The sequence below is a fragment of the Centroberyx affinis genome, unplaced genomic scaffold (genome assembly GCF_046629955.1).
Source record: "Centroberyx affinis isolate AG114_WGS23_722 - 3 ecotype Tasmania unplaced genomic scaffold, CSIRO-AGI_Caff_v1 ptg001138l_1, whole genome shotgun sequence".
In the NCBI taxonomy this organism is placed as follows: Eukaryota; Metazoa; Chordata; class Actinopteri; order Beryciformes; family Berycidae; genus Centroberyx; species Centroberyx affinis.
The window spans coordinates 64,080-89,422 of NW_027279674.1; the positions used below are offsets into that span (position 1 = coordinate 64,080).

At 41.1% G+C, this 25,343-nt stretch overlaps 1 protein-coding gene across 3 annotated transcripts; it reads right to left on the reverse strand.

Annotated features, from left to right (window-relative positions):
• Positions 1 to 818: 818 nt before the first annotated feature.
• gtf2e1 (general transcription factor IIE, polypeptide 1, alpha) lies at positions 819 to 25,337 on the reverse strand. Of its 3 annotated transcripts, none has more exons than XM_071524042.1 (6): positions 25,315 to 25,337; positions 24,233 to 24,595; positions 23,053 to 23,210; positions 6,441 to 6,642; positions 5,309 to 5,547; positions 819 to 3,957 (listed from the first exon to the last, which is right to left on the reverse strand). In XM_071524042.1, exons 2-6 carry the CDS (start codon positions 24,520 to 24,522, stop codon positions 3,503 to 3,505), a joined length of 1,344 nt encoding a protein of 447 aa, XP_071380143.1. In that variant the 5' UTR covers positions 24,523 to 24,595; positions 25,315 to 25,337; the 3' UTR covers positions 819 to 3,502. The 3 variants fall into 3 exon arrangements, with proteins under 3 accessions (XP_071380143.1, XP_071380144.1, XP_071380142.1); XM_071524043.1 differs by having other exon boundaries at positions 24,233 to 24,598; XM_071524041.1 differs by having other exon boundaries at positions 24,233 to 24,617.
• Between the last annotated feature and the right edge of the window lie 6 nt (positions 25,338 to 25,343).

The following is a 25,343-nucleotide window of genomic DNA, read 5'->3' on the forward strand; positions in this document are numbered from 1 at the left end:
TTGATTCTAGGACAGTCATTCTCAACCTTTTTCATATCAAGGACCCCTAATTTAGTCCACATTAGGTCCACAGGCCCCCATTTGATGAGATTTTGTCTCTCGGACCCAAATCTGAGAATATTTTTATTGTTAGATATGATTTTGTTCAGAATTCCATGATTATCTCTATTCTAGGTCAAAATACTCATTCTTCTTCATTCTCTAATTGTGTTAACTTCTTGTAAATTAAATAATGGTGAAGTTTAACACTTTATCAATTTGCTGAGGACTCCCTGGAACCCCCTCAAGGACCTCACCTTGAGAACCACTGCTCTAGGAGATAGCATAGACTTTGTAGTGAACTCATATAGTACACAAATACAGCTCAGAGCTTTATATGGCCAGCTGTCGAGGATTTGATGTGACATGTTTGCATAAAATAATTTAAAAGTTGTCAAATTTGCCTTGAAGTGGCGATGGTGCCAAGTGTGTGTGTATGTTTATCTAAAATCTTAACTGGCCTGAAGACGTACAAGAAGCCAAAGAATTGTTTGCTCAGGGATAGCAATTATACTTATCCAAACTCAACTGTAGACATCAAAGCAAATATGAATATGACAGCTTTTGTTTCAGTCATTTGGCTGAAGTTGTTGCTGCATTATAAGCATAAGCTGAGAACAAACTGCCCTCATGAGGGAAATCTGCAATGAAAAATGACAGGCTTATGCAACAACATGAAATTAAATCTTGCAACGACGAATGCATCTGAGGCTCATCGGATTTGGAATGATGATGAATGATGAAAATGACAGTGAAATCCAAAATTACTATCAGCTTTAATACAGAAACTTGTACAAATCCAGAACCATGGAAGTACTCAAAACACAGGTACGGCAGGGAGGTATGGAGGCAAAACAATTAACAAAATTGCAAAAGATTTATACCAATGTAAAGAAGGGAAAACTACACCTTAAAATGCACTCAACCTTTTGGAAAATCAGCTCTCAACTTACTGTTGTGTGATGAGAAGAGTGATAGCATTTGCTTGGTTTCCTGGAAGGCATGCTAACACTCAGGCACACTGTGTGTAATACGTCGCGGAGGGTCCAAGTGCTAGCCACATAACTTGAATGGATAGAACAGTCATTCCCACTCAAATCATCGTTCCTGGATGGTCGAAGCGGCGGCCATTTTGATGTGTACCACTGGGCTAACTTCCGTATAAACCGACTTATGGCAAGTCGCTTAGGTGAGAGGTTTTGCAGCAAGGGCCAAAGCAGTGGAAAACTGGCGGAGGCTACTTGCAGCTGAATCAAGTTGTCACTCATTCCACCACTAGGTGGTGCTCTTTTACAAGTTGCTGCTGTCGTAGGTCAAAAGTTTTGACATCTGTGCAGTTAGAAGTGGTTATAGTTGAGTTATAGTTGTTCATCTCAGAGTTTATCTCAGTTTCAGCTGATGTCTGTTAGCTGTTTAAAGTTGGTGAATGCTAACTTTTCTTCTCCACTAATGGTAGGCTAAGCTATGTTAGTTATAGCATTTAAGGGGTTATATTATGTTAAAGGTACCTGCTTGATGATGCTTATCAGCTAGGTTTGCTACTATGCAGATGCTGACTAGAGGAGCTAGCAAGAGAAGCACAATCTTTGACAGTGCTATGTTAACCTTGTTGCTAATGTTGCTAATGTAATGAGTTTTGACAGTTTACTAAGCAGACTAAGACTTGTGTTGTCACCATAGCAACTAACCCTTAAAATTCCATAATCGCCATTTTATGCTGTACTAGCAAAATTACCATGACAAATAGTTGAAGGACCGTTGACTAAACTGCTGTCATTCTTCTCCTTGCACAACAGTAAGTTGATCAAAGCATTCATTGACCCAAAAAAGTAAGTGTAGCCTAGGTGTCTTTCCATCAGCTGGGTTGAAGTGAATGTGAAAGAACAAAAAAAACAAAAAACATCCACTAGAAAAATAGCTTCATATTGTTCTTTCATGTCAGCTAAAGTTGGTCATATTTCATACCAAACATACGCCATTATTTATTCGACAAATGTATTCTGATCGTAATTTCTCACATATTTTCTTACATTTTTTCGAGATTAGAGAAATTAAATCAAATTTCGTCATTTCCACAATTTCAATATATCATACCATTATTGACAAAAAAAATACTTGGAAGGACCCTGTTCCTTACCGCCAAGCCCCTAAACAAAGCTACTTTTTATTAAACTGCTGCTTTTTCAAATGGTTCATGTCAAATAGTTCCCACCATATTATCTTTCGTCCTCTGTACTGCTCAAAAAAGAAAGCCCAGCAGGAGGGGCAATTTCACAACAGCAGACATACTGTAAAAGCTGTTGTCATATTGCTTTTAACATTTGATAAAAAAAGAGGCCCATTTTCTGTAAATGTCAGACCCAGGTCAGCGTTAAAGGCCTGGCTTTGAGGTGAAGTCACCCCCATTTTCAGTAGGTGACCCTGCCCTGAAGGTTACTGTGGTTACATCAAAGCAGTCATTATTTCCCCACAGTGGGAAAGCCACACAGCAAAATACCCCGTCTCTTTCTGGATTGTGTGGAGGGTGTGAGTGAGTGTGTGTGTCTGTCTGGTAAGGAATAACTCAATATGTAATGCCCACCTGGATGTGACCCGAGAGGACAGAAAAGGTTTCACAGGGATGATAAGAGAAGAATGGACTATGAAATCCATGTGAATTTTTCCCACATCTTCTAAGTTTTCTCTATTTTGGGATTCTTCTGTTCTATTTTTCCTGGAGTCAGGTTTTTCTTCGATTCTGCTACTATTTATGCTTACAAGTAGGCTGTACCATCCTTGACTACTGAGCAAATGAATGCCAATATGTAAGCTATAGTTCCATCTTTACATATACTTTGAATTTGCTTGTGGGCCTATACGTTGGAGAGTGATGCTTCAGCATCTTTGCTTCATCATCCCATTACAAACGCTTCAATTTTCTACTGTAAGTACACACAAACACCTCACCCCCCATGCATGTTGCCATACTGCAATACCTTTTTATTTTAGAAAGTCGTCAAAATAACAAGTGTTTTACTATTATCTACAACAATTTAATCAAAACTTCACATTTCCATGGTATTCCACATCCATATTCTGTGAATCCATTTACTATTTCAGGAAAATGGAAAACAAAGGGCTTTAGTAGACTTGGGTTAAAATGAAAAGAATAAAACAAACTAATGAAAAACAAGTTGGCACTGTGTGCACAAATTGCAGCTGTTTGGCTCCCTTCTGGTGTGTAGAAAATACTTGGGACAGAATACTAAAAGCACAGATTACTTATTGAAACACTGTCAGAGAATGGCCTTCGATCTTACAACGCAAGAGCATGAAACTGACTGTAAATACACTATGAGTACCATCTTGAAAAGTTGTGTCCACAAGTTCCTTCTCAGATACAACCACTGAGAGAGTGTTGAGGCAGCAGAAGTATGTATTTGGGAAGTCGATATTAACCATTGAGAAGTTTCAGTGTGTGTATTCAGAAGTACATTTCCTGGAAGAGGTTGCGCCCCATCTCGATGTAGGCCTCCTTCTCCTGCGCGCTCATCTGCTCCACCAGCTCTGGTCTCTGGCTCACCTCTCGGTACGAGAACGCCCGGCCTCCCACCATCACCATCGGCTCGTCCCCCACATCCTCGAACTCGTCCTCGTCGTCGTCGTCCTCTTCCTCGCCCCTGCGCTGAACGGCGGCGGTGGGGGGAGGAGCCGTGGGGGAGTCGTCGTCCGATTCGCTGGTGTCGCTGTCCGAGTCGCTGGCGTTGGCTGTGGCAGAGGCCAGCGCCCTGGTGGCAGCGCCAGCTCCCCCTCCGCCCGGTCCAGCGGCGCCCCTCTTCTCATGGATGAGGAGGGCGCGCATCACTTCTTCGTTTTCGTCCGACTGACCCATGCCAAGACCGGCAGCACCATCCTGGGCCCCTGGTGCGATGTCTCCAGCTGTGGAAGGAAAAAAAAAAATGTATCAAAAATATAAATATATTCAGTTCTGAAGTATCACATGCTCTTCTCAAGTAACTGATATTAAGTTGAAGGTTGCCTTTGAACAAGTGAAATATTGTCTTAAAAACAAGCCTGAAATAAAGGCTGTGCAAGAAGAAAAAACAATCTTCAGATGTGGTATGGTAGGTCATTCTAGCTGAGACTAGGGGTGCAAAGGCGTGTACAAACATTAAACAAACCATAAACAATTAAAAAAAAAAAAAAATCTAATTGACAAGCGTTTGGAAGGCATAAAATCCACTGTTTATTTTTTCAACAGGTTATGGGTAGGTAGTTCCTACAAAGTTTTGAAGCAGGAAATATTCACTGCTCTGAGTTAGCTATTAGCAATTTGTCAGTGTTCCTCAATATGAAATACAAATGATATGTACGACAGAACTGTAAATCGAGACTCCCCCCATTCAAAGAGATAGGAGTCTTCTCTTGCTACTTGTGAACTTACTGCCCAGCGAGCGTTACGAAGATGACATGCGAGTGAACCAACTTCCCTTAAGGAGACTTTGCTTCTAGGTTCCTAGAAAGGCTAATGGCCTCATCAAGTACTACTTATTGAAGGACGATGTCTGTGTAAAAACTTAATTTGAGCCATGTCTCCTTCAGATGACATCTCTATTTCCAGGCTCCAAAGGTTTCCAAGATCATTACAGACAGATGCACAGACACACCTCCGAGACAGGACTTTCGGAAGGCATAATTCATGCAATTTCCACAAGACTGGATTTTATTAATGAGCAATCCTTACTCAGCCATGCACTAATCAAGCCTCTGATTGCTTCAATTTGGCAATTATGGTTCAATGGGAGTCTGGCGAGGCCTGATATCTGCATGCCCTTGGGTGAGGAAACAATGTTAGCTTAAGATGCCTGGGTGATGGAGCTCTCTGACAGAGGGAGATAACCTGGGCTGACCTGTAATAGCCTGTTTTCACGGCACAGACAGAGAGCAGGGATGGGAATTTAAGGATATGGAACAGCATTGAAAGGGGCGGGTTAGGATCAACAGATGGACTCAGAGGATTAGATAGCCTACTTAGAAGACAGAAGACATGAACAAATAAACTTGCAGACATGGGCAAGGAAAGATGTAAAACAAAGATGCAGAAAAAAATGCAAGAAATAGGTGTAATTTGCAAATGATACATACAATCCCAAAATAAAAGCAAATCGACCAAAAATAACGACAAGAAAGAATATAAACAGTACAATAATATAAATAACTACAAATATAAATAATAATATTTCAAGAGCAAAAAAAGACCAGGTGTAGTGTGAGGAAAACCTCAACTCACGGTTCTTGAGGGCATCAAGCTCGCTGTAAGCGCCCTGCACGGTGCTCTGGGTCAGCCAAACGGGTCTCTCTTTGGGTGCCTTGCCCTCGCTGGCCTGCTTCCGCTGGTCATCCTGCTCATCCATGCTGATAACCACGTTCTGGGTGTACAGGTCGGCGTAGGATGCACCCTTGTTGGACCAGGCCTCACGGTGCGGGCCGCCTGCAGAGGTTCCTGCCAACGCCGCGGCACGCTCACGGCTGGTGAGAGGCAAGGATCCAAAGGTTTAGGGAAAGTAGATAGGTGACAGACGTCATCCCTGTCTGGTTCCCTATGGCTAAATTGCTAAGTGGAGGTAATAGGGTGAGATCTGAATGTAGAAAATGATTGATAATAATATCCTTGCCTATTGCCTGTAAAGGAGCTCATACCAAATTAATTCTGCAGAATTAAAGTTAAATACTAGTGCATCTCTATGGTGATAACTGTGGTAACTGCAGCAGTGGTTATTACTTTTTTATGCCAGTGAAGATAAAATACAGTATTATACGAGGTAGAATATTTTTGTCTAGCTTAAACACAAAGGAACACATTCGAAAGGATCCTGCAGGAGACACAAGATTAATACCAACACATTTCCGTGAGGCTAATTAGTTACAGAAAATATCCATAACAAATAACATGATGATAATAATAATAATAATAACAAAAATAATAATCCTATAACAAAATGGATGTATGTTATTCCTATGATCTTGGACAGTTCAATCAATATTTATAAATATGGAAAAACTCTCTACCAAAGCTGGTGCCCAAGACGACTAATATTGTGTAATATAATCAAGCCAAAACCTGGAGCAGTTTCATTGACAATGAATTTTAGATTGCCTTTGTGGGCCCATAGAATATTTGTTAAGCTTTTACTGCCAAATAAGCTTTATTCCATTGTGGTACAAACAGTTATCAAGATAAACATGAGCCAATATCCCTGAAAAAACACTGTTAACGGAGTTGGACTACCATCTGTTGTCAATGAAGCAGCTCCAGGATGTGACTCTTGAGGAAGGAAGGTAGGAAGTGTAAGTGCTGCTGTGATGTATGCTGTGTGAGGGAAGTGAGTGGTGTATTTCTGTGTTTCTTGGCAGCGACAGACCTCTGTTTGAGGGCGGGGATCTCAGCGGGCTCGGGCTCCAGCAGGTCAGGCGACAAGTTAACATCTTCGGTCTCCCGCAGCAGCACGTAGATGGGCTCGATCTGTTCGTTGAAGCGCGCCACCAGCGTCCTGGCGTCCTTCTTGGGCACCACCGACTCGTCCTCCTCTACCTCCGTCTGGCAAAAGGTGCAGCGAAACGTCCCTGAAGGCGAAAGAGGAAAGAGTATGAAGAACAAGTGGGAGGAGGGGATATCCTGGTGATTTAGCTGGTGGATGTACAGCGCACCAGCTTCCAGTTGGTTGATGCTTGTTGACTTCTATCGTACTGCCTGGTGTACGAGCATACACGCATACACATTTCCCTTACGGTATGCACTATTTAGGCAGCGCAGAGCTAAGACCTAATCACATGGCAAAAAGGTGCTAAAAGACAAAGATGTGGAATGCACTGTTGAGCCTCCTAGAGATGTCGGTGGCTTAATTCAGCAAACCATCATTGAAGGGAGATGGGAACTTAATATCCTCAATGACATATTTTCATACATTCAATACAATTATAACATTTAGACTAGGTGGCTGGTGAATAGAGGGACAGAGATACAAGGAAAGATACAGGGTTGGAGGGAGGGGAGGGAAATAGAGTATGATGAGCAGGAGAAAGGAACTTCAAGTGGGTGAGATGAACAAGCGCAAGAGAGCTTGAAGAAAAAACAAAGACAGTAGAGGGGATATAAAATAACAGTAAAGATGTCAAGGTTGGGGGAATGAGAGAGAGAGAGAGAGAGAGAGAGAGAGAGAGAGAGAGAGAGAGAGAGAGAGAGAGGAGGACACAGAGTCTTGCTGAATAATGCATGGCTTGGCATCCAGAGATAAGTCACTGAACATACTGTACACAAGGCGCATGGTGGTCAGGTGATTTCTACTCCCTCCCTCCTAACATAAAACAACTATTAACTAGAAATAACCGCCTCGCGGTCGTATGCCTCCGCCAATAATCTTTGTTTTCTCATTGCAAGGACAGTCTTTATTTATTGAACATATATAATTAAGGTGATTATTAGGTCAAGTGACAGCACTTCCACCGTTTTTGTAGAATGACCCAAGATCGTTTTCTCAGCTACAGTGGTAAGCAAAACATTATGATGTCACAGTGAAGTTGACCTTTGAACTTTTGGATATAAAATGTCATCACATCATCATTTTATCCTATTAGACATTTGTGTGAAATTTTGTCATAACTAGCATATGAATTCTTAAGTTATGGCCAAAAACGTCTGTTGTGAGGTCACGGTGACCTTGACCTTTGACCACCAAAATCTAATCAGTTCATCCTTGAGTCCAAGTGGACGTTTGTGCCAAATTTGAAGAAATTCCCTCAAGGCGTTCCTGAGATATCGCGTTCACGAGAATGGGACGGACAGACGGACGTATGTACGGACGGACGGACAACCCGAAAACATAATGCCTCTGGCCACGGCTGTCGCGGGCGCGGAGGCATAAAAACGATTTACAGGCAAAACAACAAGACGCCATTCTTTCAGCAGTGAAAGCCAGGAGCAGGTGTAGGCTACTATTTTCCAGAGGGCAGATTAGTGAACACAGCAAGGCTAAAACTTGTGTGTACTGGTCTAGGTAATGTGTGAATTTGTGCAGAACAAGTACACCCCAAGACACCAGGCACTGTCAGTGAGACCAGCTTGCCACAGATAACTCTGTGTGTGTGTGTGTGTGTGTGTGTGTGTGTGTGTGTGTGTGTGTGTGTGTGTGTGTCAAAATAACTGCAATGTCACCACACTGCTGCTCATTTCATTGATTCATTCCAGAAACTTCATGCTACTCTCTATAGGAGGGCCAGGTCGGCATTCCCAGATAGATGGGTAGGTAGATAATACATACAATAGAAATACAGTACATATACACAGGTATGGCATACATACTGTATATTATACTGTATATTGTTTATCTCACCTCCTAACTATAACCCTCCTAACTGCTAAATGGCTATGACCAACTTGACCATATTTCTAACACACACACACACACCCCTTCCAGTAAGAGAAGGGGATGTAGGACCATCTGCTTCTCTGGCTCTTTTCAGTTTCAATAATGGGAGCCGTTCCAGGATTAGCACAGACCCCATGTCTGCCCTGTGTGTGTGTGTGTGACAGAGTGAGAGAGAGAGAGAGAGAAAGAGAAGACATATGCAACAGCGATATACAATGAGAGAAAAAAGGATAGACAGTCACAGCAAGTTAGAATGAAATTTTGTCCTGACAGATCGAGGTGTGACCCAGAGGAAAGGACAGATGACAGAGAGGTAGAAAACAGCTGAAGGAAATGGCAAGCTAACAATTGGCTACATAAGCTATCAAAAACAGAAAGTTATGGGCACTGCTGTTTTGGTGTGGGTCAAACCCTGCACATCTATCAATCTTCTGCCTCCCTACAAATCATGAATAAAGACTGATTCTCTATTAGCCTATCAAATATGCATCATAATAGCTGAACGCATGTTTTTCATTTATGACTTCACTACATTTCACTGAAAGGTTCAAAAAAGGAATTATTTCCATCTTCTCACATTCTTTCTGCACATCGAAACTAAAACTTTGTCAGTTTTCATATTCTCTGTTCCTCTCCCTCAGCTCTTCCTCCATGTCTTTCTCCATTTCCTTGGCACCTGGCCAGTGGACAGGGACTTACAAAACATTTGTAGTCCTAGACCTAGCTAGCTGTTGTTTCTGCTCTTCCTTTCACACACACTGTCTGCTGTTCTGACTGATGCCCTTTGTGTGTATGGAGCCAATGTCAATGCGCTCACAGAACAGGGCAGCGTTAACAATCCTATGTAGCACAAACAGCGTTCTTTGGCCTTCGACATCCTCAATCGCAAAGAGGAAAATGTTTCCCCAAAAGAAAAATCTGAGAAAAGTTCATACCCACCTCACACCCATAAAGGATGTGTACTGTGGAAGGAAACGCTTGACCGAGTGGGAAACAAAAAACGGCAGTCTAGCTGCACTGCAAACAGCAATTAACAGATCAAGCTGAGCTCTTGATTTGACTGCTTTGCCCATTTTCTCTCTGACAGACAGGAGAGACAAAGAGGCAATTTGACAGAGCGAGCAAAAACAGAAAAACAGTCAAAACAGAGATAAATGCAGTCATATTGTCTGTTGAGGGGAAAGACTCGAAGGCCAAGACCGTGTGATTTGTACACATGACAAGAACATACACACACTGCAAAGAGTTTCGAATGAAACCAATAAAGTCCCACATGAAAGCTGCTCTAATGCAGCCTACAAATCAACAACTTCATGAAAGGATGATCGTTTCGCAAACACCACAACACAGTTTTTGCAAAAATATGCAGCCAAACTCTGAACTGAAATGGGCTGCTTTGTCTAAATTGGGCTCCAAATTAACAGCAAAAGTGTTTCGCTGGCATGGGGTGCTCACAACATGAATTTTATCATCTACTATAGTTTAGGATCTCAATTACCATACAAACGCCATTGTGTGTGATGTGCTAAATTGTGTCACTAAGTGTTTTTGAGGCAGTGCCACTCATGGGAACAGAGAAAGTGCAATGTTCAATCTCATTTTCCATCGTCAAACTTCTGTTGTGTTGGGAGATTTAACATAATTTGGAAAATGACAAAATGAACACATAAAAGTACAATCTGAATCATTTCCCTGGACACAAACACAAACACAGTCACTTGGTATCTCAGTTGCCAAGTCTTTTGGGCCACTGAAGAATGGAGGGCTGCGGTCCTTTGCCACGATACACAGTTACCATTACAGCCTGCAAACCACACTAGTCTTCCTGCTAAATGAGGGACTGACAGCTGGCACCTGGTGATGGGAAATGGCCGGCAGCTATGTTAGTTAGAGTGAGTTTATCTGCTGACGATGCTACAGAGGAAGGCAACAGGAATGGACCGAGGTGTCATATTGTCACTACAGCGTTAGCGAGTACGGGAGACAGGACGCGAAGCAGGGTGGAAGGTGATGGCAGGAGGGACGAGGCTTTCTTCCGGTGTCTTTGTTGACCGATTCATCAGAGACAAAATGAGTCACGACAGCCTCCTTCACACGTCTCAGGGGTGAGCTGCCAAACTTGGCTGTGGGTAAACACGCGAAAACGCTGCTATGATCATTTAAGGAGCTTTAGTTTAGAAATATCAAGGCCATAAAAAGACAGAGATGAGAGGGAGGGATGGATGGATAGAGGGCAAGGCTTTGGCTCGGAGTTAAAGAGAGAGCCAGAGAGGAGCGGGCAGACTAATTTGTGAGAGAAGAGACCAAAGGACCAGACCAGACCGAAACATCAGGGGAAGACCAGACCCGGGGGGGGATTTCAGGAGAAGATGGAGAGAGAGACAGAGACGCACTGAGTAGCAGTAGTCAAACTCTTCAGCTGTCCACACAGCCTTCTCAAGGTGCTGCAGTTGGTATTTTGTGTGAGAGTGATAGAGTGAGAGCGAGAGAGAGAGCGAGGGAGAGAGAGAGGTTATGTATGAGACACTTTGTCTGCGTGAACTGGAGCATAGCCGTGTTTTTTTGCATGCACCAGCAAAAAGAACTGCATTCCCGTATTTGTAGGCTTGTAGAAAGTAGGTGTGTTTACGGGTGTGCTTGCTTTTTTCCAAAATCTAGAAGTAAAATATCCCATTCTTAATACAAAAAAAGATATCGTCCGTCTTATTTCATAAGATGGACTGTCTGGTCTTCATAATTTCAGGCCAAAAGCCTGCTGCTGTTCAAGCCTCACATAACCATGAAACCCATTTAACTTTCTCCTCCAAAGCTTGACAGTTAGACAACGAGGCTTCGATGGGGCTTTGATACCAGGCTAAGAGACGAGCTGCAGCTTCTGAAATGTGAACCCCACTGATCCTGTAATGAGGAGAGATTCCGCTATAGATTGGTTTTGTAGGGACATCACCTTCATGAGGCAGTGATAAAAATCCACCTGATGGTTGATTGGGATGGCACAGGTAGAATAAATTAGAGACCGTCCGCTAATTGTGCCGCCGAGGTAGTCAGATGGAGATGGCGCGGTTGGAATTTGGCAATTTAATGAGCTGTTTTTGTGCGCATGTGTTAGAAGTTCTGACCTTTGAGTTGAGGTCTTGTTCTTTGTGCTGTCAAAGTTGGTCTGGAAAGTTCTGCAGTCATCCGAGGAAGATAATGCTTTACAATAGCATGTGATTATATGATTGCTACCTGGCTGGTCTCTGTGATGTGAATATAAAGCAGAGAAGAGAAGCCAGCTGAGGTCAGAGCTGTTCTGCTGGGGAAGCACAGGGAAGACACACTACTCTTTCCGTTCTTGAGTTTAATCTTAAGTTTGCTCTGTATTATTGTGAGACAAATGTCAAAATGTGCTAATAATTGCATTCTTACATGTCTAAAGCAAACCTTAGAGAGCAGCGACTAATCGAACACGAAATGCTGGAGGAAAAAATACATTCAGCCAAAAAGGTGAGTGACCTTCATGTCAGGTGGAATGAATACAAAAATACATGTCTGGACAAAGATGGGTGGGTACACACACAACAAATTGTGACAATCCAGAGATGGGTTTTTTGTTTATGGGTCTTCTTTTTTGTGGGTCAGGCTGAGCTGGAACACCTGCAATGCCATTTGTCATTCCCTGTGATGTGGTGTTGAGTGTTGCTGGTCCAGCAGAAGCAACCGACCGACGACTTAATACCATGTGAACCCGAAGTGTTTTCTTTGTCAACCTCTGCTGGGGTGCAGGGTTACTGCCTCCACAGCAAGATTCGATACCCACCAACTGAGACGTGTAAGAAACAAGAGAGAGGAGCGCAGAGGAAATGGGAAGAAAATGATGAATGCGTCGCCAGTGGAAATTGCTGATGGTTCCTAAACAGTAACGGGGAGCTGGGCATCTGGTTTCGTGCTCAAAAGAAATTTACACTGGCTATCTAAAGTTTTCATCCCCCTTGACCTTTTGCATTTTCTTGTGCTACAGAATTATTCAAAATCCAAGTGCTATTTTCTATCAAATGGAGTATAAATTCAAGAAATGTATGTTGAAGTATAACATTCCAATGACAGAAAAGGTTTAAGTGTTCACCCATTTATTCAATTGGACTAAATTGTCTCACTAGTAAAGAAAAAATCAATTATCCTCCCTCCATCACTACATATAAAAGAATGCAGTTGTTAGTAGGTTCTCTGGTCCAATTTCTTCATTGTCTTCCATAGTAAAAGTATAGTCTAGAAAGTCCATTGATAGTGCCCTCTCAGTAGTTTAAGACAATCCAAGTGATTAAAGATGATAAATGCTTTTACAAACTAGATTCTTCTGTTATTGAATTTTTATGCTTTCACATAAAAGTTTGTTTCCATTTCACTTTGATAGAAAAGGGTAGGCTACTTTGTAGAGATATTAGACTAAAAATCCCAAAACAAATGTATTTTGAACTAATTTTGTTACTGAAATTTGCTCTCTCTCTCTCTCTCTCTCTCTCCTCTCCTTCGGAATCAATGATGGAGATGGTACTACAAAGCTGCTGAGAGCAAATCAATGCTGCAGGATGCAACAGAACCGCTTAAAGGAACTTGGTCTGACAGCCTCTACACTTTCAACACAGTGGTGCTACGAGAATTCTCATTAAAGACCGAGTCATTAGGGATGTGTGATGGGGGGACACAAAGAAGTTGGAGGGCTCCAATGGAAAGCAATGGTCTGAGGGCATCATCACCTCTGTCATCCATTAGTGGTAGCAAATAGTTTGCGAGACTGACTTGACACCTAGCTAACGCTGACACAAAAGCCCATCTTACTTTTCAAGACATAATTTTGTCTGTTTGCAATTATAAATAAGGGCTGGGGTGAAAAGAAAACACCCAGAATACTGTTAGGGGCAGCGGGACACCAGGGCAGCTAATGTTGGAGTTCGACTCAAACTGAAGTGAATCATCGCTTTAGGGACCATTTTTGAAAGCATTTCTTATGCGCCATAATATTTTAAACTAGATTTGTGCAGTCATCTGCAGTCATGTGTCTGAGTATCCTAGCAACAGTGCTTGTTGGTCTGACATCAGTCTGTTGATTGGCAGACAGTGACAGCATGATGCCTCATCTTGACAAAGACTATCAAGTCTGAAACATGAATGAATGCAGTTTACAGGTAGCCATGGTGTAATAAGACAAAAAAAGGAATGTGGAAGGTTCCAACATAGTTTTTGCTGGAGCGTTTTTGCCATTACTATTCAATTACATGCCATGATTAAAATGTGTCACAATCTATGTTCGATCTTTTTGCTCAAATAGCTGATTTGAGCATCCTGTTGTCTTGTTTTAGCTCACTAAAACCATTACCAGGAACATTTGTAATTTGGATTATTATTCCTTCCAGGGTGACCATATCTACGCATAAACATTGTTCACATTAAACACAAAAAAGCAAGATTATGAACAAATTGCTAAACGTTTTGGATATGTCCCAGACCTTTAAAGACCTGGATGATTAGATAAGCCGTCATGCATAATTCCTATTCAAATGAGTAAGGATTCGTGACTTAAGCAGAGCGGTTGCGCCTTGGTTTTGTCAATCGATTCATATTTTCATAAAAGCCTGTGTGTATCCCGTGGACATTGGTTTTTTTATCCTCCCTTTAAATTCTTCATATCCCCACCCACACTGCCTGGGATGATTATGAGTTTCGGTTTGCCTCTGTTACACACATGCAAAAACAGACACTAATGGATAGCTCCTAGTGATGTGGAGTGATGTAATGGCCATTTTACAGCAATGCACTCTGGACTGCTGCCAGCCCTTGTTGAGACAGGGTAAGAATGAGAGAGACTGAGAAAGACCTGATATTGCTCTACATTCTTTGGTCAGCCAGTAAAGTCAGCCAAGTGGTCAGCAGTACTGAAGGCCTCAGGACCTGTACCTGGCCAATCCATCCGCTTCCTCAAACTATCTCATCATTCTGTTTATCACTTTGTTCCTGTGGCACAAATGGAACCCTCCAGCTTGGTTAATATATTTCTTGGCAGGCAGACATAAGACCTAAAGACCAGGTGCTGTTAGCTAATCTGCGCTGTGATGAGGAAGCCAAATTTACCCACTGGAAAGTGAATGTTTGGTCTCATAGTGTGAATGCAATTCAGGGAAACAGCACATCCCTTAAGAACTGTAGTATGCAAAGTTGCAGAATGGATTGGCATATGTGCTACAAACACTGGTGGATACACAGGTACCAGCATAATTTGAGGTTTAAAGGAATAGTTAACCCAAAAATGGAAATTCTGTCATTATCTACTCACCCTCATGCCAGTTGAAACACAGGTGAAGTTTGTTAGTCCATATAACACACAGAGGGTGCCTTCTCCAAAACAACTTAGGTCAGTGGGGACCGGTTCTTTAGAGTTCCAAAAAGAGCAAAAAATGACCATAAAATGACTCCATACAGCTCGTGGAGCATAATCCAAGTCTTCTGAAGCCAAATGATCATATTATGAGTGGAAAAATATCTATGTTTACACCATCTAGATCTATATTTACAAATCTTCACTACAGCCGTTATTTTTGAAAACGTTCACGCTTGTGCAGACACAGACGTTGCACGTTCCTGTAAATCTTCCTCACATCCATGTTTACACTGCTACGCGTAGGTCTGCATCGCACAAACTGAAATAACTCTGTTCAAAGTGCCTTGTTCGGATCCAATGTTACCTTTTCGGTCTTTGGTCTGTTCCCTAGCTGTTGTAGCTTCTCTCCCTAGCGCCGATATTTTATAAATGGTTTGAGTATGTGGTCTCCTGGATGCTAAAGGATTAATGGTGTCTGGACAGGGCCAGTGGCCTGAGCTTCTATTGCCGCTGCTTCGTCCATCTGTTCGAGTTCCTCGTCTGTGTATTCTGCTTCAAATAAATTAGGCTGGGCAAAGAACTTAGTGTCCACTCCCACAATCACCCTTAAATGGATTGAAAAACGCCCATTATTAACCTGTAAGCATACAAGTTGTCTCGTTCATCTTCATTTAGACAATGGCGGAGAAAAAAAACAAACATGCAAAAAGCGCAACTTTATGAATTGAAGAAATTCAATAAAGGAAGGGCGAATTGATACCAAGTATGAATTGATACCAATTCATACTTGGTAAAACTTATCTTAGGCTTTTCCACACCTGTCACATACACTTGGGGACCAATTATAAATCGACACGGCCTTTATTACCTCATCAGCTGTGTCCGCTGCTGATCTGCAGCCCACCACCATCATCATTATTTTCAGCCCGTTATGGGGTGAGTCTACACCAAAGTTTTGATCAATGTTTGATTCAATAAAGCCTTTAAAATTCTAAGCCAAGTCTCCTCTCCTGATTGAAATGCCCACACACCCACTTTTAATTGAAAGCAACAAGTTCACATCTGTTCACTGGACGTTGTCTGAATTCATTCTGGAAAACTTAAGAAATCACTAATTTAAGTAGAAGTTGAGAAGAAGATATGGTCTTCATGTCTCCGTCAAGTACTGTGAAGTAGTCGCGCACATCCAGTAATCTTCAAGGCAGGTGCTGGACCAATAGAAGACAGCATGAAAGAAATAAGAAGGTCTGCACACTGTAGCTCCCTTTAGTTCATTTAATTAAACATCCCACATGTGACGTTTCAAGCTACTGCTCTTCTTCAGACATAAACAAATATACAAAGACGCCATCTTTAAATACACTGGTCACATGATCATCACATGATCCAGGTAAAAAAAACACATACAACACCTTTGACCCACTGCTACAAATAAGTGATGGAAAATACAAATATGTTACAAAATAAAAAGTTAATAAATATATGCATATATTATACAACAAAATATAGATAAGGCCCTCACAGCACATAAGAAAATTCCATCAGGCCAGTAGCCGTCATACCTTAAATATGGCTAAATCTAAATAGAGGCGCCTCTATATTTAAACAGGGATGTCCCTAAGATATAGAGACAGGAATCTACAATATCCAGAAAAGCTCAGGAGTCTCTTTATGTCTCCGTCCCCATCTACCAACCAGCCAGGCTGACAATTACAGCTAATTCATCTCATTACAGCAGATGTTAGTTTGTGAGTGGGAGAAAGATGGGGAGCTATGGCTTTCATTTACACTCTCTTTCTCTACCTCTTCTTCCCTCTTTTCTTAGCAAATAATTCTGGAACATGGGGAAAGAGAGGTTGTATGAATTATAAATGGCAGAGAGCGCTTTAAGGCAAACCGGTGTTGCTCAGCACATGCTCAGTATCCTACAGTTGGGGCCTGATGTTTTCCATTTTTGAAGGACACGGATGTCCATACAGAATATGGTATAAAAATGGTACTCACACAAACACAGGATAGCACCGTGTTGGACGGAATAGGAATTAAATTCTTGTCATGTTTGCGTCTATTATCTATGGTATAATTACGATTTGTACGTTTTGTACGCTATGTCTTGCTAACAGAGGTGTGTAAAGGCCCAAAACATAATAACTGCCCGTAATGTAATAAAATCAAACGTAATAGAGCTGATAACATAATGAAAATCAATAACGTTATAAAATCTTGAACCTGTAAAGTAACAGCATTTTTTCCCATAATGTAATAACTTATTACTTTATTGGCCATTCATTACATGACCACAGATGATCTCTAAGTGCCACAAAGCATGTTACAAGAATCACAAAGTATTCTACAATACCACAAAATGTGGCACTATCCCAAAGCACCAAAAAGAACACCACAGTAAATTAAGACATTTTAGAATATTATTACGTTACTGGTTTATGTTATTACATTATTTAGCAGAAATATTGTTATCAGGCCTGTAATGTAATAAACTAGCAATAACATAAGAAGTTATTACATTATGGGCAAAAAAGCTATTACATTACAGGTTTAAGATTTTATTAAGTTATTGGATTTTTATTCCATTATGGGCTTTATTACATTTGATTTTATCACATTATGGTCAGTTATTATGTTATGGTCAATGATTATATTTTGGGCCTTTTTGCTAAAACTTGCTATTGTGCATCTTCTGCTTTCTTTTACTTCCTTAAGTTTATGTTACATCATTCTGTTCTATGGTTGATTGTTGATTAGATCTAGGTAGGCTCTTTCTCTGTAGTTCTTTGAGACATAAATAAATGAACTTAATCTTAATATTGTGACTCACAAACACTCCTCAGAATCAGCTCCCACACACGACTGTATATGAATTTTTAATGCCTATTCAATTCATGCTAATTTCCATAGGCCTTGCCATTTTGCATTATTAACTGTGACTTGGGTTTTGGATTAATAGACATTTAGAGTGAAGGCTCCACACATCACCGACACTGACTCCTCAGACTCAACTCTCACACGGCAGAATGTTAATTTGCAGTACATTTAATGTCTGCTAGTTGAGACTGGCCTTGCCATTTGGCATCATTAGTCCCCATTAGCGTTTCAATTAGCATTCATTTCCAGCTAATAGTCAACACAGAACTATTCTTAATTACCTGAAAAACACATTTATTGGGTAGAATATAAGTACAGGAATATAAGTACAATAGCGTCACCACCACATGACTAAACTGATATCTTGCCATGGAACTCCTCTAATTGCTTGTTTACATAGTCTGTTATGTATGTTTGACAAGAAACTGTGACAATTAGTATGTGATTAGTCATTTTTTATTTGAAAAAGTATTATTATTATGTTTATTATTATTATTATTATTAATTATTATTATTATTATTACTATATAAGTAGTTTAAACCTGAATGATGGAAAATATATAACTAAGAATTAACTAATATAACTAACATAACTAAGAATAAAAAAAAAATGGTCCAAATAAAATGGAAACGGGGGAGAAAAAGGAGAGGACATGAAGCCTGCAGACAGAAAACTGTACTACACAAAAAATGATATAGGGGAACCATTTTTAAAGTGCTTACTTTTTAGAAAAGGACATAGGCCCCTGAGCATCTTTTTAACAAGCAGTGTAGTTTTATGTCATTAGCCATTTGGTGTACTAAATCCAGCTGTTAGCAGTGAATTCCCTTGAGTGTCAAGTCTTAGTGAAGTTTGACTAAGCACCAACTGCCATCTAGTGGTATGCTCCCCAATACAACACACAGGACAAAAACTATACCAGAATACCTCATGTCATTTATCATTTTAAATTACTGATAAGATTTCTACCTTGGCACAGACAAGAGGCTTCCATTACAAAAGCTGTTGCTCTAAATCTATTGAAAATTTCAATCAATTTTGCTTCTTTCTGAGCTTTCTCCCTAAATCTCCTTTTCCTCCACCCTTCCTCAACATCTCACAATAAATCTTTTTTAGTCATCCATCACCTACCTTCTTTAAAAACTAACACATTATTTATCAACAGCAATTAAGTCTACAGAAAGATGTGTTTATTTATTCTATGGCCTAAGAAAGTGTAAAACCATTAGAAAGGGTAAAACCGAGTATAGAGTTAGCTCACTTATTTTCTGCAGTATTCATATGATACTCACCTATCAGCCAAATTTTCACTCTGTATGTAGAAAGGTAGGACCACCCACACCCACCTCCACAACAACTACTACATTACTGGCATTATGCATAAGCCACAGGCCTGCAAATATTAGGCTTAACTTCAACAGCAGGCATTTTTTTTTAATGGAAATATCTCAACATTTACAAGCTGTGCAGAAATGGCCTTTCTTGACTTTTCCTAGAATCATCTTTAGAAACTAGTGTTTTGAGATTTATAAAATCATATCAGGAAAGTGGCGTATGATCGATTTTACCTTGTTTCACCAAGCAGGTACTATTTGATGGGTCCCTTTTGACAGACAGTTTCCATGGAAACAGGTTCTGACGCTCCATGCTCCAGACTGATTCTCAGGATTTTCCTAGCAGCCTATAGGCTTAACTTCTGAATTTTGAATTATGAAAATGGTATCATAAAAGTACTAATGAAATATTTCACACATTCATTTCTACATCTGTTTTAATAGATTTGATTATCAAATGTTCTTACTCAATTTTTCATTTCAATTGCAACAGCCTATGTTGCCTACTTGTAATAAGGTGCTCTTGTCCATGCGTCTTGTGTTTTCCCACAATGAAAGTTAGGTTAATGGCCCATAATTGTGTTAATTTTTTTTTTTTTTAGCAAAGCCGCACCATTGTAAGAGAAGCTTTATTATCATTTCTATACCCCAAACATACAATTTCATTGTTGATATAAATGAACGACTGGAGAATTCTCCCATACAAACTATCTCATTTCAATGTCTAAAAGTTTGAGGCTAAAACTGTGAGCTAAGATCAAGAACAGAACCACCGCATCTTAAAGTGTGCTGAGTGAGTTTATGTTTGAAAGATACTAGTTTATCATTTATCACACAAATTTACATATTGTTTCTGAGCTAATTAAAGTGCATTAAGCATGACTTTCACTGTGTCATTGCACAAAATGACCAAAATATATCTGCGGGTGATTGACTTTTACTATTACTTTGCCATGTGCTGAGATTTCTGGCTTCTAAAAACTTACTCTCTCGCCTTGCCTGGGTCCAGACCTTTGAATCCGCCCACTCCACCGAGTTGACTGATTCTGGTCTGGCATCGTGACATGAAACAGCGGTTTCTCGGCTGAAAAATGATCGGTCCAATGAGCGCCGGGGGGGGACTAACGATTAGCCAATCGGCAGCACGGGCGGGACTAACGCCGTTGTCAAGCTGTTGTCAAGCTGTTGTCAAGCTGTGCGCCGAAACCAAGGAGGAGTAATAACAACAATGGCGACCGCTACAGACAGGATAGACGCTGCTATCGAGGCTGTTCTAAATCCATTAAAAGTACCAATTACTTTGAAATCTGAACAGCTCTCTGCTTTGAAGGCATTTATTCAAAGGGGAGATGTTTTTTTCGCATCAGTGTCGACTTAAAATGACGTTAGATTCAGGCGGATACGTCGGTCTCTAGTGAATGGTTAGGGGAAAATCGAATCCCCCTCCCCCACGGACATCGGTTAGAGTGGAGGCAATGTCAGACTGAAGATGGAAATGGAGTGGAACGAGTTGACAATTCTGTCTGATATCAGGCAATCTCGCCTGTTTTCAATTCAACTCAACTTGTATTACTATTCCAGTATTTTGCATGGCGATATATCACCTCTTCACTAGACGTTTTTATTGGATCTCTGCTCTAATTAGCTAGCTTACGCCTCTCTGCTGTGTCCATATGATTTGTGTCTTTGCCAGAGGTGTCAATGAGCATATTTACATGCACTGTAATACCCCCATTACTGGGAGTAATCAGTCAATATTTCGATTACAACTTTTAAATGGTTTGAAGTAATGTGATTTCTCTAATAACCCGGTTTACATGGACTCATGTAAAAATCGGTCTCTTACTTGTCACTGTACTACAGATTAGTTCTTCACGGGTCCAAAATGACGGACCCGAACCCTAATGGACCCGGGAAATTCGTTCCGAGATCCGATTGGACCCGATAATTTTTTAAAATATATATACTGACCCGTTTTTGCCCGAGATATTACAGACCCGACCAGGTGTATGTCCGAGAGGAGAGAGACCCGAGACCCTATTTTATGGACCCGACAAACCTGGTAATTAAAATTGCTATTAAAAATGCCGTTCTACTGCTAAAAATATTTATCATGTCGGTACAACATATGGCAGCCTAATAAAAGGAGATCAAAGTAACAGAAAGACTTGCCAATTTGTGCCATTTTACAGTTTGTCCAGTAGATGACAGTGAGACTCCATAATGGAATCTAGCAGCTACGTAGCTACAATAGGCTAAGTGACAAGAAAATTAAATTGCATGCATTGCTCTTGTAATCTGATCCTAGGTCAGCCTAATCATCACCCAAGTTACACAGCGCTTCCATGCGTTTCTCGTCTCGTCACGTGATCAGCGCTGATCACGGGTCTTCTCGGATCTACTCGGGTATTACACATAATGATAAACAGACCCGGCACCCGCGGTAATAGAATGGGACCCGACCCGGACACGATCGACCATAATAAAACGTGGACCCGAACCCGTACGGGTCCCGGGTCGGGTCTCGGATCCTAGGGTCCGGGTAGATCCGTGAAGACCTCTACTACAGATGCTAAGAGCAGCCATAGTTGCTCATATATTTTTTTAATCTTTGTTAAAAAAAAGATCATTATCATGAGATAAAAATTTCTGCCTGTCATACCTTGATTAAATGCGTTGATCAATCGTGATCTCTCCTGAGATTCAATTCCAGTTTAGTCTTTCTACACGTTGGTAACACTATCAGGCTGCCTAAGGCTTGGCAAAATTATTTTGTTATTGCAAGATAACCAAATGAAGTCCGATCTCATGATAACAGGATAAAAAAATATGGCCTTTGTACTGCAATAAGTTGTTTGTTTTGGAAATACATGTACCAGGTTATTGTATCTGTTGACCAACATGCGTTTATAAATCCAAAGATTGAGCAGATATCTAGCTGTGGTAACTGGGTTATGCTTACTCTGATTATAACCTTACTCCAGTTAAGGTAATCAGAAAAAGGTGTTTACATGACAATTTCAATAGTCCGAGCCACACTACCTTAAACACAATAAGCCCCTATATATCAATCCATCTGTTTTCATTTTGCTCCTGAAATTATGGGAACAGAAATGTGCAGGCACGCTCTCTTCTCCTACATCCCTTTCTGCCTCTACACAGGGTATATGCAGGAATCCTGAAGTTAAATTCAATACCATTTAAGACCTTTTCAATATATTTTAAGACCTCAACGCCACTTCGAGCTGTAACCGGTTACATCAGCAACACCTTTAACTTACATTTACTATACATTGATTTTCAGATTGCAAAACTAAACAGTCTTAGTTTGCGATAACTTCTATGGAGCACTGTGTCAATACAACAGAATTCAGATGGGCCGGGAGGGAACAAAGCTCAAGAGAATAAATTGAGTGACTAACCCAAAGGCTAGGTTTATTAAAAGTAATAACAGTAACATACGCACGCAAGCACACACACACACACACACACACACACACACACACACACACACACACACACAACACGGTCATTAACAAAAATCTCTGTGGTCTTTGCATGCTTTGCTCTCTTTCCCATTCACTTTCCATAGTACTTTCCACTTAGTGACAGCCGACACAGAAGAATCCCAAATTGGCCCGGTGCACAAGAGAGCATCTCTTAACTTCCGGGTTATGCAATACTGTTTCCGGTTGTAGTTTGTTGTAGTTTGTTGTGAGGAGCAAAATAAATAAATTCACGCAAACTTTTAGCACACAAACTCTTTGGCTATTCACATTGAAAAAATTGCTACAAAAGTCGCGATTAAGACTTTTTAATAATTTTTAATACTTTTTACGGGCCTTAATTTTCGCTAAATTGATTTATTACCTTTTAATACTTTTTAAGACCCCGCGGACACCCTTTCTACGACATAAACCATGATGGAGTCCTGGTCTTACTCAACTGCCACATTCCTCTTCTCATACTCTCAAACATCATCACTACCAATACGCTGTGGGACTGTACAGAATCTCTACTTGTATTCATTGTTACCTGTCATTGGGTCAAACAGCTGGTTGGCCTCCAGGTCGGTGAAGGTGGAGAAGCAGCAGGGGCAGCGGAAGGAGGCGCGGTTGGTGGAGTCTCGCTCGTCTGTCTCGATGCGCCGCCGCATGTGGTCCAGCTTATACTTGACCACGTTGACCAGCAGCCTGTAAAATCAGATTGATAAAGTTTTAGAGTGCATTTTTACATGGGACAATAAAAACCTCCTTCGATCAGATGAAGGTTTCTATGGCTGGAAAGGAAAGATGAGAAACACTTTTCTGAGTGTGTCACCTATCTCCTACTGATCTACTAATTTGGAAATTACTGGGTGAGAATCTCTAGCTTACGTGTAGGCATGGGACGACATGAAAATTTCATGTCACGATTATCCTGGCCAAAATAATTGCAATTCATGATATTATCCCGATAATCATCAAAATATGCTTAAAACTCTTAAAATGGCACTAAAACATACTGGAATCACTTTACATTACATTTTGTTAAGAAACAAATATTTTTATTGCATCATAGGACACATATCTTTTTTTTGTGAACATCCTTTTTAGTGAAAAACAAACAAGGACAGATTCAGACTCTCGCCAACACCCAGCAGGTAATCACAATGAGAGAAAAAAATCCATTAATAAAAAGAATCTACCTATCAACCTGATATCCAAGCATTCACATAGTTCAGTTAGTTATGTGTTGTAAATGCACAGTAAATGAATAACTTGTTTTGAGGATATTCACAATTATCCCGATAATGGAAATTCACCAAGATAAAATTATCTTGAGTGTTTTTATCGCGATAAAAGATAAAATCTTATATCCTCCCATGCCTACTTATGTGTAACCAAGGTGTAGATGCAGTGTCAGTGAAGTGAAAGTCTATGCAGATCAGTATAGGTCTTAGTTGGTCCTCTGCTGGGGGGGGCGATTCAGTGACACTGCAATGTACTATTGAGCCTTCTGGAAGTGCTGTGGGCCTACTTCAACCTAACATTCCTGATAAGAGGGGCCAGCTTGATAACCCCAATGACATGCCTGCTGTCACCCACCTGTCCCTGCAGGAGACAGGTGGGTACGTAAGCCAGGTACGTACATAGAAACTCCCCTTAAGTCAACAGGGGAAACTGTGAAGTGGTACATGTATATCAAAAAGGGTAGAAAAACCCCACCACAAAACCTGTAGTTGATGAAGTAGTAGTTGTGTCGCGTCGTCTTGCCATCAGGCGCCGTCTCCACCCTCATGCGGCACTTGACGAACTTGTCGCCCTTCAGGGTGTTGAGCACCGAGCGCAGCTGCTTCCGGTCAAACTTGAGCAGCTCCAGCATGTCCTCCTCGCGTACGCAGGGGTTGCGGATGAGCACGTCCAGGGCCAAGGCGTGCTCCACCCCGTAGAAGCCCCGAACGACCTGCTTGGCCAGCCGCTTCAGCGCCGCGGGGACCTCGGTCAGCAGCTCCGGTTCTGTCATCTTCTGCTGGAGCCAGTTGGTTGAACAGGTAGCTGTGGAGAGGCTGTGAGGCAGCCTTTCAGGGTGTTCGGAGCTGCTGAGAGAGCAGGGTAGACCTTTAGAGGAACAGTGTTGTGGGAGAGCGTCAGAGACTTTTGAGTTGAGTGTAATTAGGTAGGTAGATGATCAAACAAGGCTTAGGAGGGAGACCATATGAAATTTAGTAGAGGAAATTGAAAGAGCTGTTTGGCAGCAAGGATTTGCTAGGGGGAAAGTATGAATAAGAGAAACAATGGGGAGAGGGTCAAAGAAGGGGAATGAGTCTTTCTCTCAATAACAGGGAGTCAAAGCTGTAAAAGACAGGTCGAGAAACACGGTTCAGCTATCAAATGTAAAACATGCCCCTTTGTATGACTTTGACGTAGGCGATGTGGTAATATTTTTAGAGCAACATTGCAAGCTAACTTGATATCTGGGTGGTCGATGGCGACCACCTAAACACATAGAGACAAATACACAAACTACAGCACGTTGGCTGCAATTACTACTACTAATTAGTTAGTAACGTTAACGTTAGTACAGTATTGTCTCAGCTAGTTACTGAAATGATTAGCACGGTAGTTATGTTACGTTCGCTACTGGCTTGCTAACGCTAACTAAAGTTACCCAGCCAACTTTAGTTTGCCTAAAACCGTTAGCCAGTTAGCTGATGCTCCATAAGTTTCCCCCATTATGCTAAAGCGGTAGCTACCGCTTTCCCTAAATCATTTAAGAGTGCAAACTGAACTGGAGGCAAATGAGGATAACACTCACAGGACACATCCACTAGCTCGTGTGCTTCA

Excerpts from the sequence above, each read along its gene's own strand:
- gtf2e1 (XM_071524042.1), bottom strand. The coding sequence starts at position 24,522 with ATGACAGAACCGGAGCTGCTGACCGAGGTCCCCGCGGCGCTGAAGCGG. Across the intron at positions 23,211-24,232 it reads TACTACTTCATCAACTACAG|GCTGCTGGTCAACGTGGTCA; the intron begins GTTTTGTGGTGG and ends CTGATTTTACAG. Across the intron at positions 5,548-6,440 it reads ATCCCCGCCCTCAAACAGAG|CCGTGAGCGTGCCGCGGCGT; the intron begins GTCTGTCGCTGC and ends GCCTCTCACCAG.